The following is a 17,218-nucleotide window of genomic DNA, read 5'->3' on the forward strand; positions in this document are numbered from 1 at the left end:
GGAAGGGCGAGGGTAAAATGACAAAGAAGCGAGGTCGTTAGAACAGCAAGAGGTATGGGTTTATATAAATGTTGCAGTTTAGCTGGGGTCAGCAGTGTGGACTGCAAATGCAAAAGGGACAGCTGGTTTCTGCATCAGAAAGAGCTGTTTCCTGCTCAAAAGGCTCTCAAAAATGAATTACACAATGAAAATCAAATTTATAAAAATCTTTGTCATGACAAGCATTGATTCTGAGAGTAAAGATACAGACATCATTTGTTTCAAGTGAAATTTTCTTTATTATTTTCATCACATTGATGTAAGGATTTATTATGCTGATAAAGACTGCTTCATACTTATCAGCTGAAGAATCACTGAATTAAACATGCAGAAAATCTGTTATGAATATTATTATACACATGTTATTATCATTATAATCAATATACAATTGATCATTTTCATCTGCAAAGTCACTCTGAAAAAATACTGTATGTTCAAAGTTGTAATATTGAACAAAGATTGTTGTATCTTCATCAGAAGTGACACTGTAAATTATATAAAAGATTAGAAAAAGCAATTTTCAAAGTCAGATATTGAAGAAATAATATATTTAAACATTTCTGAGTAAATGATATTTGATATGATTCTGTCAGTTTTCTGCTTCAAAATAACTATCATTCAGACAACATCAATTATCTGTGATAACATCATATAAAACTGTTCATGTGTAAAAATCAGTGATCAAGGATCAACATCAACATCATTCAATGATTGTGGTTAGTGCAAGCAAGGCCGTGACGGCCAATTGATAGGCTGGAATGCCGAGATTGTCAGCCGGAAGGTCGGAGGATTTAACTAGAACTGGGTAGCTCTGGCGTTATTCTTAGTGAGGATCCCACTTAGATAGGTTAGTTAAAGAACCAGGGTGGGCGGCGGCGCTCTAGAAGGAATGATAACCCCTAATGATGGCCTGAGAGGACAGAGGCGGCAGCCGGTTATATAAAGTGTTAAAATATGTATATAACTTAAAGTGTAAACTGCAGAGGTTTGTTCTGTAGCTTTGAAATTTATTTCATTTTGATTATATTTGATTTTGACTTGTTTTGAAAAGTTTGATCTGTGAATGCTTTCTTTTCTTTTAATAGCTGCTGTTTTTTATACTTTTTATTTCATTTATTTTAAACTTGAATATATTGATCTGTTGTCATTCTTTTGATATTCTTTCTTAAATTGAATAGTTTGAATAGTTGTTTAATTCTGGGCTGGAATTTTGCTATTGCATGTATTAAATTGGCTTTGTATATTATCTTATTCTTAAGTTGAAAAATTCTGAAGTATTTCAGATAAATGTCATAGTCACTGACTGCATACATCTATAATGAAAGAATAATAATAATAATAATAATTGAACAGAGAGCAGATTCGTAAGAATCATAATATTTAATATCAAATTTGAATAAAAATTATATCAAACAGATCTCATAAAAGTGAATAACTGCAATGTAAGGCATATTGTCTCATATATTGTGAATATGAATTTAAAAAAGATATTTTAAGCAGTTAAGCAGTATAAAATAAAGGAAGAAAAACAATGATAATTTTGAAGCAGAATAAAAAAAAAGTTGAGAAAGTTGATCTCTTATTAACTCAATATTAAAGATTGATGATCAGCACTTAGAACAGTTCATCATTGTCTTTTTTATCATTGATCAGAAAATATATTTCTTCCATATATCAAGAGTATTAGTAAAGCTGTAGATAAGATGACAGAGAAAAGATGAATATTGTATTAAAATATATAACAATTCAACAGCAATATATTAAAGACCTTGATCTGATGTGTTGAATGCATCTGAATGCATGCAGATGAATCAGATTATCTCAAATTAAAAAATGAATGAAAAAACTGATAGAGTAAATCACTGATCAATCAGAGAACTGCACATCCACAAATGCCAAGTCAACTGTCAATCAATTAGAAGAGGTCTTAGCTGTGCATTTGTCAGAATATATGCACTGAATACCATCAACATCAATTAAGAGACCGTCCTTTTTTTTTCCTTTATCAAAAAAAAAAAAAAAAAAAAAAAACCTTAAAACCATATCATGTCCACTTTTTATTCTTCAATTACTATTCCTCCCTCTCCCTCCAACCTCCTCTGTTTAGAGGTTATTAGAACCGGAACCGATCAACTAAAATAGTTAGTATAGCTACTAATAAATTCGTTCCGGTTCTTATTTTTATTCTTATTTTTTATTTTTATTTTTTTTGTTTTGCTTTTTGATATTTTAATATCGGATTTTTTTGTTTACGTTGAGTTTTTATTTTGCTTTTCTTTCCAACGTTTCAACCCCTTCACTCCTTAACTAACTAAGCTACCCATCAACTAGTTACGACACCTCCCGCACGACGCTATCGACCGCCTCTGCGAAGTAATCGATATTGTTGCTGTTCAGCCCCGCCATGGAGATACGGCCGTTCTTCGTCTGCAACGCCAGTTCTCTCCTCGTTAGCGAAGGGATATGTATGTATGTATGTATGTATGTATGTATGTATGTATGTATGTATGTATGTATGTATGTATGTATGAGACGTGCATACCAAAAGGACCCAGGCAAAGTCAAGGGAAGAAAAAGGGGGGAATGAACGAGGAAACGAAGGCGGGGAGGAGCAAAAGAAGAAGAAGAAGAAGAAGAAGAAGAAGAGGAGGAGGAGGAAGACCCACCATATAAACATGCCACTTCTCCCTGAGCCGTTGCACCTGCGCCTCACTCAGGCCCGTAAAACTAAACATGCCAATCTGGCTCGTGATGTGGTCCCAGCTGCCCGGCGTGCCGCGCCGCTCCAACCGCTCGCGCAAGCCGCGCCGCATCTCCACGATCCGGCCGCTCATCGCGCGCAGATCGGCCTCCCACTCCGCAAACAGCGCGGGGTCGTTGAGGACCCGCGCCGCGATGCGCGCGCCGTACGCGGGCGGGTTCGAGATCTCGGACCGCTGCAGGATGGCCAGCTGCGACGCCACGTGCGCGGCCGCCGCGGGCGCCTGTGGGCCCGGCGCGGCGACGAAGTGGAACGCGCCCGCGCGCTCGCCGTACAGGCCGAAGTTCTTTGCGAAGGACTGCGCGATGCACAGCTCGAAGCCCTGCGAGACGAAGTAGCTAATCGCCCAGGCATCGCGGGCGAGGTCGCCGGAGGCGAAGCCCTGGTACGCGCAGTCGAAGAAGGGGAAGTGCCCTGCCTCGCGCATGGTGGCGGCGATCTGCTTCCATTGGTCCTGGGTTGGGTCGACACCGGTGGGGTTGTGGGCGCAGGCGTGGAGAAGGATGATGGAGCCCCGAGGTGCGGCGCGGAGGGCATCGAGCATGCCGGTGATGTCGAGGCCTCTGGTGGCCGGAGAGAAGTAGGGGTAGGTGGCAGTGCGGAGGTGGACATTGGAGAAAATCTGTGTATGGTTGGCCCAGGTGGGGGAGGAGAGGTAGATTGTTGGTTTCGGCTGGGAGGGGTGGAATTTGGACAGGAAGAGGCCGCCGAGATGGACGGCACCGGTGCCGGAGATTGTTTGAAGGGATATGACCTGGGATCAGTTAGATTTTCTTTTTTTTTTTTTAAAAAAAAAAAAAAAACAAAGCTTCACTCTCCTCCTTTCAGACGCAATGCGTGTGCTGCATCGATGCAACATGTACAGGACTTACTCGATTTTCCTTGATGGCGGGTGAGTCTGCGCCGATGATCAGCCTTTGAGCAGCGCTGGTGAACTCAGGCAGACCAGCAATGGGGAGATATTCATGGTTTAGATTCGGATCGTTGCGCAGGATCTCATCGGCCTGTTTTATACGTAGCAGTCAGTCAGTCACTCAGTCAGTATTTTATATATCCATCGACTTCGTCAAAGCCCATCCACAGATACCCCGCATGCAGTTTGATAGCAAAAAAGGTAGTATATGTGCTAGTAGATGAGTCTACTACGCAAGGGACCTTCAATCAACCACGCACCTTCTTCACCACAGGCAAGACCCACGGCTTTGCGTTGTTGTCTCTGTACGCACCAATGCCCAATTCGACCTTCTTATCGGATGTGTCCTGCTTGTAGGCGCGCATCAGGCCGAAGAGCGGGTCCTCGGGGGCCTGGGGCACCACTGCAGCGGTGAATACTGAGGGGTTGGCGGGGGCAGCCATGGCTAAGTGGCGGGAGACGTTGGACAGACGAGAGCGGGCGGCGAGATCTGAATGCAGGACGGACGCTGGAGCGGCGGGGGGAGATGGTGGAGAGGAGGCAGAGAGGGATCGTGGAGGTTGATGTCGCGGGTGGAACGAGGAGGATGAAGAGCGGGCGGCGAAGTCATGTGGGGGAGACATTTGCTTGGGCCGATTTATGCGGCGAGACGGCGAGACGGCGAGCAGCCACTTGCAGCTGGGGGAACGGGAACAGAAGCAGGAGAGGGAGAGGAAGAAGAAAGCAGAGGAGGCAGACGATGATAATGATGACGAGGTTTATTTATAAAAGAAAAAGCCCATCCGGGTCCGCGAGCGAGTGTATGGCGTATAACTACTTGTTTATTAGCAGGCGTAGTGAGCATTCAACCGAGGCATCGATTCAGGCATTCATTCTATCACATTTCACAACTGTCAATAACAAGTCAATCAACGAAGTTGGAGGGTGTTATATATATATATACATACATATCAGAAGTCGATGGAGGAGTTGGCCTACAGACACCTATCTACTTTTCTATATCTGTCTACAGGAGACTACTTCACTGAGAGTGTTGGCCCGGAGCATAGCGATGCCCACCAATATCTATGATGGGTATGTATGCATTGCAAAAGGAGACACACGAATAGAGAGAAAGGGAGAGAGCAAGACAAAAGGAATTACTCCATCGTCCAATGTACTGTACGTAGTATATTCTATATCCACTTCAACTGCAATTTAATAAATAAAAAAACCCTCCCGTAAGGACATATTTCATTATATTTATATATGTGAATCGTCATGAACTAGACAGTCTAGCGAGAAGAGGAAAAAAAAATATAGCAAGAAATGCACGAAGATAAAATGCCCGCCCCCGCCGAAATACGAAAGAAAGGATATATAAACACAAAATAAAACAAAACACCCGCACCAAACCAAACTAAGGGGTTATTAATACCCGGAACAATAGTTAACCTCACATAAGACAAAATCTGATATCATCATTGATGATGGAAGTAGAATTCACCCGCACGCCCGCCCCCATTCCATGACGTGCGTGCATATGCAAATCCCAATCATCCAGTCATATATCCCATTTGATTCCAAATTTTTAACACATTTATTCATTCAGCTGTTCATCGCATATGCTTCGCAAGGTATCCTCTATAAACAAAAAGGAGGGGGTGAATATAATAAAGCGGCAAGAAGGAGAGGCGTTAATATCATGCAAGAGAAGGAGAGGGACGGGAAAAATAGTGAGGGCATCAATCGCCCGACGCTATCTCGGTGATTTGTGGCAGAGCTCTGGAGGCGCTGGATTTGTTGTTGTTTGTTGAGGAGTTGTGCTGGTGGTGGTAGTCGTTGTCGTCGTCGTCGTCGTCGTCGTAGTAGTGGTAAGGATTGTTGTATCTGCAGCAGTCTCTGTATGGCCGTCTGCATGGGCGGGGGAGTTCGGACTGGCACTGGCACCGGCGCCGAAATTCGTCCGTGTCGCACTGCCATTGCCATGTCCATGTCCATCACCATCATCGTCTCCATCATCTTCGTCATCTTCATCATCCCCATGCCGCCTCGTCCGCACCCGGAACCGCTCCCTCAACCACGATGATAGCCGATGCCTCCTCGATGCCTCATCCGGCTGTCCCTGGCTCAGCACCATAGACGACGAGGACGGCTCAGATACCGGTATCGTGTGGATGTTGCTACCGCTGCTGCTGCTGTTCGCCTGGTGGGGTTCGCTGCTCCGTTGCATTCTCCGGAGCATATCGAGGCGGCGTGATTGATGGTGGTGAGGGTGGTTGGGTTGTTGCGCTGCTGGTTGGGAAGTGGGAGTGCTTGCTCTGGATGTAGAGGTTTGTGTTGCGGTGTCGTCGGAGTCGACGTCCGGTTCTTCGGTGTTGAGGTTTACGCGGCTGTAGGTTGGTTAAGGAGTTAGCAAAGGGGTACATGATATGGATATGATTGGCGACGGGACGTAGAGTTGGGGGAGGTTGGAACGCGGCAAGGCTCACCAAAGAGGACAGGTCCCGGAGACATTTATTAACCAAGGGTCAACGCATTCTGGGTGAAATTTGTGCTTGCACGGGAGAAGCCTCACGTCTTGACCCTTTACAAAATCATCTGTGCAGATGGGGCAGCCCAATGCACCACCATCTGTCGTATGCTCCGGGTTGACAGGGTTCGGCTCAAGGGCCGCCGGGCCAATGACACCCGCTTCCTCTTGCTCCAGTTCCTTATTTATATGTACATAGGATGCCGAAGCCGCCGCAGATATTTGAGCAGTTTGCTGCCGCTGCTGCTCTGATTCTACTGGCTTCTGCTGTGGCTGGGGATGGTCCAATTGCCGCGTGTCAGGGGTTATGACACCATCAGCCCTCTCATCGTGACTTCTCCGATCATGGTCAGCATCTGCATTGTTGGACGCGAGCTCAAGGTCCTGCTTCGCTGCTGGAGATTTTTCGTCCTCCGGGTCACCAAACTTGACAATGGGTAGCGTCTCGAGCATGGCACGTGCAATGCCTTTGGCGCGGCTCTGGCGGGGTCGACCAGCGGTGTTTCGAGGTCCATAACGATCAGGGTTAAGATGGGCTCTGATGGCTCCGGTGACGATGACGATGAGGAAAAGCGAAGTGATGATACCAGTGATGCTGTACAGGATTATCATGGCTACTAATAGTTTGGTTAAGATTCAGATGTAACACCAAGTCTTCTTCTTGTGACCACAACTCACCATTATTTCGCTGGCTGCCTTCATCCGCAGACGTGAATTGGCGTACGTCCATGTCTAGGGTTATGGTGGCATCCTCTAGGGACTGTTGCCCCGAGCGTAGGCTGGCTATTAACTCGCGGACAGCGAGGGGATTAGTGGTGGTGAAAACAGGATGGTACCGGGGTAGTTCCCCGTCTTTTGTAGAGTAGTTGCAGTGAGAAAACTCGGTGGTGTAGAGGACAATGGCCCTTGGGCCGCCGGTGATAGCTGATTGTAGGATGCTATCCGGTTTGGCACCGCCAGAATAGGAAGATGCATCACAGCTAATTAAAGCTATGTCGGTCCCATTCAGTACGGTGGCGTTGTTGGAATCTATGATCACTAATGTTCCCGTGGTGTTGAAATCCTGCAATGGTCAGCCAGTGTGATCCAAAGGCCCAATGCCAATTCAGTCAGTGCGGAAGAGTGGTGGTGGCGGGTGGCGGGGCAGAAACGCCAATAACTCTATTTCCTGGCAGTGACATGTTTGGTGGGGGGGGTTTAGAGGGGGGGTGTTGAAAAGAGACGTATAGATCAACTTGTCCTACCAAATCAATCAAAGGTCTGGTTAATGGCGCCAGCTGGATCGGGTCGAGCGATGTGAGCCCGGTGTGTAGATGATAATTGCTGTTAGGTGCAAGCTTTTGGAGATCTTGAGAGTCATTGGACGGTTGGGATGTCTGCGCCTGTACCGGGGCAGAGAGGAGGGCGAATGCACATATCGACAGCAGTGCAAGCATCACCGTCTCGGCGATGGAGGACGAGAGGATACGCATGGTGGCTGTGTCTATCCCTTACTCTCTTTTTTGTTTCCTGCTCGTTTTCAAGCATTCATTGCCCAAGAAGAGTATAGTACTGTACATATCATTGCCAGAGTAAATATTCTCTATACATCCAGATACGTAGTATAATTAGCCTCCGGCTGGCCGGTTAGATATCTGGGTATCGAGAGAACCAGAGCATACGTTGTAACTAGATACTATAGTGGGCAGATTAGTGACATATTATAAGTTACAGGGAAGCGAATGACGAGGATAACATCGAATGGACCAACCGGTGCACAAATCAAAGGTACGACGACGCCCAAGCCCATAGTTGATCAAGCGAAGAAAACGAAAGCAGTTGGCGGCTGCAACAGTAACAACGATAAAGACCGATTCCAAATATTCTGCTGAGACAGTAAATAGAGTTAACGGGTGGACTCCGAAGGTCGAAGCTTCGCCGTCACTCAGCCTGATCAGTCAACTGCCCGGCAGAGCGGCATGGCTAAGCCAAGAGCACAATCGCCTGGCCAGCTAGAAGACGAGATAGAGCATTGAAGAAGAGGACAAAGAAAAGGGAAAAGAGGAGGAGGAGGAATCGCAAGTTTTGCTTGTGGGGTTGAGGCGGATCGGCCGGCGCAGGTGGTGATGTAATGTAATGTAATGTACGGTAAGCCTCGGGCCAGCCAGGTGCGTAATTCCCCCTTCCACCGGTACCGGCAGCGTATGCGATTTCCCCAGGGTTGGGCTGATTTTCCCTCGTTGGTCGTTGCTCTGCGTATTCCCCAAGCCAAATCGATGATGAATCGACGACGATGGGGATGGTGATAGGATGGGCAGCCTGTGTGGACTGCGGACTGTGGACTGCGGACTGCTCCCCGCTCAGCCACAGAGATCTGAACGATTATTTATATGATTAGCGTCGGCGTCGATTGGATCAAGGTTGGGCAAAGCGAGCAGATTTGGAATTGTTGACCGATTGGGGGCTTTTTGATTGTTGAACTCCATGCTCCGCTCCATCAGAGTTCAACTACTCCGTTCGTAGTAATCGGTCGTATCTATCGCATGCCTTTCTATTTAGAGCGGAAGCCCCGCTGATGAAATGAATGGTTTTCTTGCAGCACTCCTACAGTGATCTACTGAGCCACCCAGGCTAGGCTAGCTAGCTATACAGAGGAAATCATGCCCTCCACGGGTCATGAGTATTTACTTATATACCGGATATGCCGGCAGCAACAAGATGTTGGATGCATCTTGACCGCGGTATGGGTTTCGCCTTCAGTGGCCGCCTCAAGTCCGCTCTAGCTGCGTCGTTGGGCCTGGGAGTTCATTTCTCCCCTCTGTACTCCGTACATCTGTATGTATTGTATGTACAGTACATGTACATACATCCATTTACTCCGTACATCTGGGTAAGCTGGTATTGTGGCGGACGTAAAGCTTGCGAAAACAGAATTTTCTGCCACCCCCTGAAAAATATTAGCAAAACACTGCAAAAATAACCAAAATATCCATGTATCTCTAGAATCATTCAAATATCATTCAATTCATTCAAATACACATCTTTATCATCAAATACGCACCTTTATATCAAATCTGTCAATATTCTCCCCCAGCTCAGTGAATTTACCACCAATGAGATCGTACGCCTTCTAAATAATGGTTATATGCCTGCTTAGATTGCGTGGACCATTGAGTGCCATCTGGCCACTATATATCAAATTCAGCAAAATATTCGCTGCTTTGGAACTGCTAGAAGTCCTTGTTCAACATGAGGTGTAAAGCCAAAGATCACACTGGATATCTTGTCAGGTTTGAAGGATTTTTTTGAAACATATTCAACTGCATATTATGATGAGGCTGTATGCTTCGTGAAGGATAAATTTGATGTTGATATCCACCCTTGATTGATATTTAGATTGTTGAAGAAACTGAATTTGACATGGAAAAAGATGATTAATTATTGCAATTATCACTTATAAAACCTGCTAATCTATCAGTTCTATTTGATATAGATTGAATCTGTGACCAGTCAATGTGATAAAGAACTTTGAGCTAAATGATGTGTTCAAGTTACTCAGTATCAATCTGATCAACTTATCTTTTTAAATGAGAGTGCTGTGAATGAATGTACTGTATGAATGGTCAAGTAGAGGATTTCTTTGTTGCATTAGAAGGCTTTGTAAATGATCTCACAAATAATCAATCTTACCTGCAATGAATGTTAATGGATATCTTGATTAGGATATATATCAGAGGTTTTATAATACAGAGAGGTTCAATGAGTTTGTATATGTCTGAATATTACTTAAATACTAACAAGATTATCACTATTTAATGATAGATAATTGCTCTTCTCATCATTCACAAGCATTGTGAGATCTCTGCAGAGAAGCTGACATTGGACTTTTATTCTTACCTTCATATTTCCCTGATTATAATTCTATAGAAGAGTCATTTCATGCGTTGAAAGAATGGATTAGAAGATACAAATGTTAGTTAGAGAATCAGTTTGATGAAGATTTTGTGTAAGGAGTGTACTTCAATTAACGATCTAGCACTATTCTAAATACAGATTACAAATTGATTAAGGAAAGAAAGAGAAAAGAGATCAGAAGGAAAGGTCGTATGAAGTTATCTCAGTAAAACTCAGCCACTCCACTTTGAGCTAACCCGATTCGAACTACTGCCAAGTCCTGCTAACATCTGAGCCAATCAACTGTCAAGGGGCTTACACTAAACCTAAATGGGACATCCCCAGCAAACTCTTCGCGGAGCGTCTGAGAAAAAACGGTTCCAGTTTGTTAGCAACACGGGAACGATTTGCTCTAACCATAATGTTTGAGATAGAATCACTGTACAACCTCATTTATAGATCATTTCTCTACCACCTTGAAGGGTTAATTTTCCAATTTCCTATCAATTGAATTAATTTTTATTCAAAAATACATATATTGTGAGTATGAAGTATCGCGTTGAAAACTGCTACTCTGATTTTGAACACGGGAACGATTTGCTAATTTTTCAACCATCGAATATTTCATGAATTCAAGAGGATTTGACAGAATGATAGAAAGGGAATTTGACAGATGATGAGATTACTTCTTCTTTAACATCTAATGCTCTTTTTAATGCCAATGCCTGGGTTGTTAATTGAGAATCCGACACTTCAATGAAAGCTGCAAAACCGCGTATTACAGAGGTGTTTGAGAATAAAGTTGAGATATCAAGAAAATTAAAAGAGGTGGTAATCTCAATGTTAAATCCACTCATTTTCTTCTTATATAACTCCTTCAAAAGAGTGATAATCTCTCTTCAATCTGTCTTCTTCTCAAGGGTGATTTTGATTGGAGATCCATGTTTGTTTCATGAGATGACTGTTATACAATTTGCAACTTCTATCTCCTTGCAGTTTTGCTTCATAACATACTCTTCAGCTATTCTTTTTGCAATATATTGGATATGATAGAAGCTGACAGTCATATCATTTGTTGTGACATTCCATAACTTGATCTTTATAGACTTCTTTATTTCATTGATAATCACCCATTCATACAGCCTGAATGAGATCTCAGGCTCAGGGGTAAGTGTTTGCAGAAATCAAGGATCTTCTGACTGTGTCTCCTTCTTCTCCTCCTCCTCCTCCTCCTTATCCTCCTTCTCATCATCAGTTGGATTCTCATCATTATCCGGAACATCCGGAACAGGCGGTTTGGACAGACGAAGGCGCAGGGTAGTTGGAGTCCTTTTATGAGCTTGCGAGGCAGTAGAACGGTGGGTGTTGCGGGGCATATTGGCAAATTTGATGATAAAGGTGCGTATTTGAATGATTCTAGAGATACGTGGGTATTTTCGTTATTTCTGCGGTGTTTTGCTAATATTTTTCAGGGGGTGGCAGAAAATTCTGTTTTCGCAAGCTTTACGTCCGCCACAATAACATCTCACGCGGCACACGGCGTCTGTTTTTATCCTTTGCCTTTCGATTCTTTTAACGGCTGGGAAAGGAATCCGACCCTGATCCCGATCCTGATCCCTTGGTATGAACATAAACCCGCCGCCGCACACAGTGGCGGAATGGCATGAAACACGGGCAACCATGTTATGCTGTCTTTCTCGTCAACTGCTATCAAACTGTGCCGCCGCGTGCTGACCCGGGTCGAGGTAAAGATAAGACACAAGTCAAGTTCTCTATCCCATCCGATCCGATCCGATCACAGTCCCATCAAACTCATCCTATACTTCTCCTGCAGGGGATGATGCCCTGCCATGGCGGGGGAGATAGATACTGATGAAATATGTGCTGTGCATGTAGCGGCCAACACGTAGCTCATTTCCGCCTGCCACTTGTATCGAGGCAGAGTGAGAGGAATGACACTGGTCGTTAGCAGTTCCAATCTTGATGGGATGCTTTACCATCCACGGCGACCAGGTGCCGACAAAAGGGATGAGTGATGGTATCAAATGCCCTGAATCCACCATCACCGTGACTCCCCATGGCGGGTACTGATACCTACCGTGTCTCAACATATAATGGCAAGATCAAAAAGATGAATTCAAAGTCGTCTGTTGACATTTTATCTATCGCTTTCCCTGAGCCGGCAAGCTGCCAGTAGCCAATCAGAGCCCATGTTACTGGTCCAGAACGCCAAATAGTCTCTGTGTGCCAGTTGAAGATGTGGGTTTTTCGATTTTCTTCGGTGGCTTTTTTTTTTTTTTTTTTTTTTTTTTTTTTTTTTTGGTGATTTTTTTCCCCCTTCTCTGGAGTTGTAGTTCTTCCAGATGGCGCAGGGGAAGACGGTAACACGCTCATCCATGACACGACGGAGGTTTGAGGAGCTATGGCGTGGCTACTGGTATCGATGCCTCATTGTCTCCGATAATTGCGTATCCGCCGTGTTCTGCCCGCCAGTGCATGTTTCTTCGTCTGCGATCTCCTAAGATCGCTTGCTCGAAAAGTGGCCAGCCTAAGCCTCTACCCCCACCACCCTCGGCCCTCGGCGCCGCCTTTAACCAGCTCCCGTTAAGCCTGCACCCCTGGAACGCTGCAAACCTTAACCGGCCAAGCCTGGAGCTTAATCAACTCGTGCCCGCCATGTTTCGATGCGCCGGTCATGCTCCAGAACCAGAGCGACCCGTGGGCCGTGGGCCGCGTTGTACTTTTATGTTTATTTTTAATTTTATCCTCTTTTGCTTCCATTTCCTTTTCGCCCGTGTGATCTCCTGGCGATGAATCACGTCTTGTTGAATCTCGTCTGTTGAATCTTTCCTCCTCCTTCCTCCTTTTCTCCTTTGTCTGCGACTCTGACACTCCTTAGATCTATCTATATCCTTTGTTACTCTGATCTTGGTCTGGTTCTAAAATCGCCGCTCTCCACCAGCTTTGGCTACAGGAAGGGCCCCCGCTTCAACTATCGTTAATAGAGCACCGCTCCTTGGATATTTTTTCTAGATCGCCAATTACCACCTACAACTTATCTGGGTTTTCTACTCCCTTGGTCAGCTCGCAGTAAAACCTCGGGCCCAAATCCGCAGATCACGTCGCATCGTGTTGCGCACTCGCATACTTACTCGCATACTTACTCGCATACTTACTCGCATACTTAGCGCCCTGCGCCGTCTTAGATTCCCACCGACCAACCGTTAAGTCAAGCACTTTTCCCCCCTTGCAATTCCCCCCTGCCTTGGCTTGGCAGGCTGGCATCCATGAAGGATCGGCTGGGTGTTGGACGTAAACGACGTTATTCCCGCAACAGGTTTCCCAAACGAGATGATGCCGCCAGCAATGACGACAACACCATCCCCCTGACTAGCGTCTCCAGTACAGGCCATGCTGGGATTCGAACGGTCCAATCCAACAATGGCTCCTCTTCATCTTATGTCCCGCCCACCGACCTTCCTGCCAACGGCGACAAAGACAAAGACAAAGACAACGACAACGACGAGAACGAGAACGAGAACGAGAAGGAAGGGATATTCCATCACAAACCGGGCGGGCGGAGGATGCTCTTGTCAGATGGGAAGCAGATGGACTCCTCCGAGGATGGCACCCTTACCCGCATGGGAGAGCTGTACAATAAAATCCTGAACTACTCGGTCATTACGCGGTACTTTATCTATGTTTTGCCTCTGGCGTTGCTCATTGCCATCCCGATCATTGTCGGGGCTACCATCGCCCAGAATGCAGCCATCGGCGGGGTGCGCATTGTATGGTTCTTCACCTGGGTGGAAGTTGTCTGGTTGAGCTTGTGGGGGTCGAAGATCGTTGCACACTACGTCCCCTATGTGTTTCAGTTCCTGGTTGGCATCGTGAGTTCGGGGACGAGAAAGTATGCCCTCCTCTTGCGAGCGTTGGAGATTCCGTTTTCTCTCATCGGCTGGTCTGTGACCTCCCTTGCCACTTTTATTCCGGTACGTCTTCCCAAATTGAGCCAATCCCTTTTCATCTATCATATCATCCCCTGCGAGAAACAATATAGGTATGTCAGATGTATGTATATACTTAAACTGTAACAGTTGATGACGCGAAACCCCACCAATCAAGCCTCCGGCGACACACAAATCAAGTACTGGCAGAATGTAGTCAGGAATATCCTGTTTGCCGCGTTTGTCTCGACCTTGATCTTGGCTGCGGAGAAGATCCTCATTCAATTGATATCTATCGGCTACCACCGACGACAGTTCGATACCAGGATCAAAGAGTCCAAGCGGAACATCGCCCTCCTGACGATGCTCTACAAGGCGTCACGGAACCTTTTTCCTGCGTATTGTGCGGAGTTTGAAGACGAGGACTATGCAATCCAAGATTCCGTAGTTGGCGTCATGAAGCTTCCCCGTGGCCACAAGCGGTGTGGATCCACTACTCCGATGCGTCTGATTCAGGGCGTGAGCCGAGTCGGGGACAAGATTACAGCTGCATTCGGCAATGTCGCCCAGGAGATCACGGGAAAGCAGGTCTTCAATCCCACGTCGGCCCATTCGGTCGTGACCCTGGCGCTGGAAAAACGCAAGGCGACAGAAGCACTTGCACGACGTATGTGGATGTCCTTCGTTCTCCAGGGGCGAGAGAGCCTTTACGTAGAGGATATTATCGAGGTTCTTGGTGCCGACCGTGAAGAAGATGCGAAAGAATGCTTCGCCATGCTGGATCACGATGGCAATGGTGATGTCAGCCTGGAAGAGATGATCCTTACGCTGACGGAGATCCGTAGAGTGAAGAAATCCATCAACAACAGCTTGCACGACGTTGACCAGGCAATTAATGTCCTCGACAACCTTTTGTGTGTGATTGTCCTCATCATGGTGGTCCTGGTTTTCAGTATGTCGCACGCACACGCAATCCCTGCGCTTGATTTTTGTTAAAATAAATAAACAAAAAGTACTTGATGCAGCTAACAGTTGGTAATAGTTGCGTTTCTTAACACTGGATTCGGAACCACGCTCGCGGCCGGCGCAACTGCGCTTCTCTCTCTGTCCTTCGTCTTTGCCACAACCGCCCAGGAGGTCCTGGGTAGCACGATTTTCCTCTTCGTAAAGCACGCAATGGACGTGGGAGACCGGGTCGATATTGGAGATCGTCAGCTAGTTGTGGAACGGATCTCTCTCCTCTACACCGTTTTCAGGGGCGCTCGAGATTACAAGACGTTCCAAGTACCAAACATTATTTTGAACACCCAGTGGATTGAGAATATCACTCGCTCAAAGGCCATGCGCGAGCAGATCACGCTCACGGTGGATTTTGGCACCTCCTTCGCAGACATCCAGCTGCTGAAGGCCGAGCTGCAGAAATTCGTCCGTGACAAGGAAAACTCCCGCGACTTCCACCCAGACGTTGACATTGAGGTCGTCGACCTTGGCAACATGAACAAACTCGAGCTCAGAGTTGAAATCCGCCATAAGTCCAACTGGTCCCACGAGACCATCCGGGCCACCCGCCGGTCGAAGTTCATGTGTGCAGTGGTCCTTGCTGCCCGCAAGATCCCCATCTACGGGCCTGGCGGCGGCGACGCCGCGCTGGGCGACGTTACAAGGCCGTCATACTCCGTCGCGATATCCCACGAGCAGGCGCAGGCGAACAAGGATGAGTGGGCCAAGGGAAAGGAGGAGGCGCGGATGATTCCAACATCTGAGATGGATGACTACCTCGCACGCACCGGTAAGCTGGACGGGTCTGAAGCACTCTCCCCCGCCGCTGCCACCGCAGTAGTGGATGGCGGGTCGCTCAATGCCACGCTCCTTTACCGCGGCGCTTCAACCCGATCCGCGAAGAAGGACACGGAAGCATCCGTCGTCCGCGCCCTGCATTCCCGATCCGCAGCCACGGACCAGCCGCGCATCGACGTATCCAACATCCCCCACGACTACAGCAAGCTCTCTTCACACAACCCCAACGGGACAGGCACCGGCACAGCCGCAGGCGACATTAGCAGCAGTCGAACCTCCAACCCGCCAGGCCCCCTCATCACCCGCGAGCCATCCACAGGCCGACGCACAGGCGCGCACACGACCAGATTCCACTCGCCCACCACGCCCGTCATCCACGAGAAAGACGGGGCCCCCGGCGCCGTGCCCTCGATCCCAAGCCATCTCCTCCCACCCCCCGTCGCCACCACCACAACGACATCCGCCCACGAGTACTTCGAGCTAACAGATCGCCATCCAGACCCCGGCGCGGGCGGCCGGGACTCGTATCATCATCATCAGCATCACCCGCATCACCCGCCTTCCAACGGCGGTAATAATAGTAACAATCCATACATCCCGCGCTCACCGCCGTCGACCTCTTCCAGCTCTACAATCCAATCGCAGATTCCTCGGCCTCCTGCGCCTGCTGCCGGCACTGCTTACCATGGCGCGGCTGGTAATCCGCCTGGGGGATCGAGCTCGGGAAGATAGATGGATGGATGGATGGATGGAGGGCAGCTGGCTGCCGGGGCCGAAATTGTGGGGAGTTACCGCGATGATATTTTGATAATTTTTTTTCTTTGTCGTATTTTTGTCTGAATTTTTTTTTTTTTTTTTTTTTTTTTTTTTTTTTTTTTAACTTTTTTCCTAAAAAAAATACATTCGGGAATCTAAATAGGAAATAAATAAAATAAATGTGGGGGGGGGGGGGGGGGGGGGGGGGGTAATAGTTCATGAAGGATGAGCGAAGTATGGTAGTCTAGGCTGGGTTGATTCTGGCGAGCGGATGGGAGGGGAAAAATCAGTGTTTGAGCGAAAACAGGATAGGGGAGGCTTGAGACGGGGCGGCGCGCAGACGCCACGCGGAGAGGGGGGAGGGGAGCCGCCTACGGCGCGCGTGGGTGAGGTGGTGCGGAGGGGACCCTACCCTCGCTCGCCGGCGCCTGGGTACGAAATTCGTCGAGGACGACTCGCAATATTGGGGCGATCCGGTTTTGCAGCGAAAGACCTCCAGAGCGGGGGGGCGTCACTCCCCGGTCCCCTCACAGGCCTACACGACTGTTGGCACAGCTAGAGCCAAATGTCGCGGAGAGCGGATGAAAAAACGGTGGAAGAGAGAAGTGGGGATAGTCAAA

At 47.3% G+C, this 17,218-nt stretch overlaps 4 protein-coding genes across 4 annotated transcripts; 1 reads left to right on the top strand and 3 right to left on the bottom strand.

Moving 5' to 3' along the window:
- Positions 1-2,370: 2,370 nt before the first annotated feature.
- HCAG_08678 (aspartate aminotransferase) lies at positions 2,371-4,156 on the bottom strand (the record flags this gene model as incomplete). Its single annotated transcript, XM_001536307.1, has 4 exons — positions 2,371-2,466; positions 2,706-3,554; positions 3,673-3,804; positions 3,974-4,156. The coding sequence occupies 4 exons, from the start codon at positions 4,154-4,156 to the stop codon at positions 2,371-2,373; spliced, it is 1,260 nt and encodes a 419-aa protein (XP_001536357.1).
- A 1,295-nt stretch (positions 4,157-5,451) lies between these two features.
- HCAG_08679 (predicted protein) lies at positions 5,452-7,697 on the bottom strand (the record flags this gene model as incomplete). Its single annotated transcript, XM_001536308.1, has 4 exons — positions 5,452-6,085; positions 6,185-6,842; positions 6,904-7,263; positions 7,640-7,697. 4 exons carry the CDS (start codon positions 7,695-7,697, stop codon positions 5,452-5,454), a joined length of 1,710 nt encoding a protein of 569 aa, XP_001536358.1.
- A 490-nt stretch (positions 7,698-8,187) lies between these two features.
- On the bottom strand, positions 8,188-11,474 carry HCAG_08680 (predicted protein; the record flags this gene model as incomplete). Its single annotated transcript, XM_001536309.1, has 10 exons — positions 8,188-8,578; positions 8,823-8,848; positions 9,089-9,151; positions 9,266-9,334; positions 9,584-9,613; positions 10,102-10,125; positions 10,418-10,462; positions 10,785-10,806; positions 11,113-11,241; positions 11,299-11,474. The coding sequence occupies 10 exons, from the start codon at positions 11,472-11,474 to the stop codon at positions 8,188-8,190; spliced, it is 975 nt and encodes a 324-aa protein (XP_001536359.1).
- A 1,911-nt stretch (positions 11,475-13,385) lies between these two features.
- On the top strand, positions 13,386-16,574 carry HCAG_08681 (predicted protein; the record flags this gene model as incomplete). The annotated part of the gene is made up of 3 exons (XM_001536310.1): positions 13,386-14,090; positions 14,196-14,997; positions 15,088-16,574. The coding sequence occupies 3 exons, from the start codon at positions 13,386-13,388 to the stop codon at positions 16,572-16,574; spliced, it is 2,994 nt and encodes a 997-aa protein (XP_001536360.1).
- Positions 16,575-17,218: the final 644 nt, after the last annotated feature.

Source organism: Histoplasma capsulatum, genomic scaffold (genome assembly GCF_000149585.1).
Source record: "Histoplasma capsulatum NAm1 scaffold_12 genomic scaffold, whole genome shotgun sequence".
Classification (NCBI taxonomy): domain Eukaryota; kingdom Fungi; phylum Ascomycota; class Eurotiomycetes; order Onygenales; family Ajellomycetaceae; genus Histoplasma; species Histoplasma mississippiense.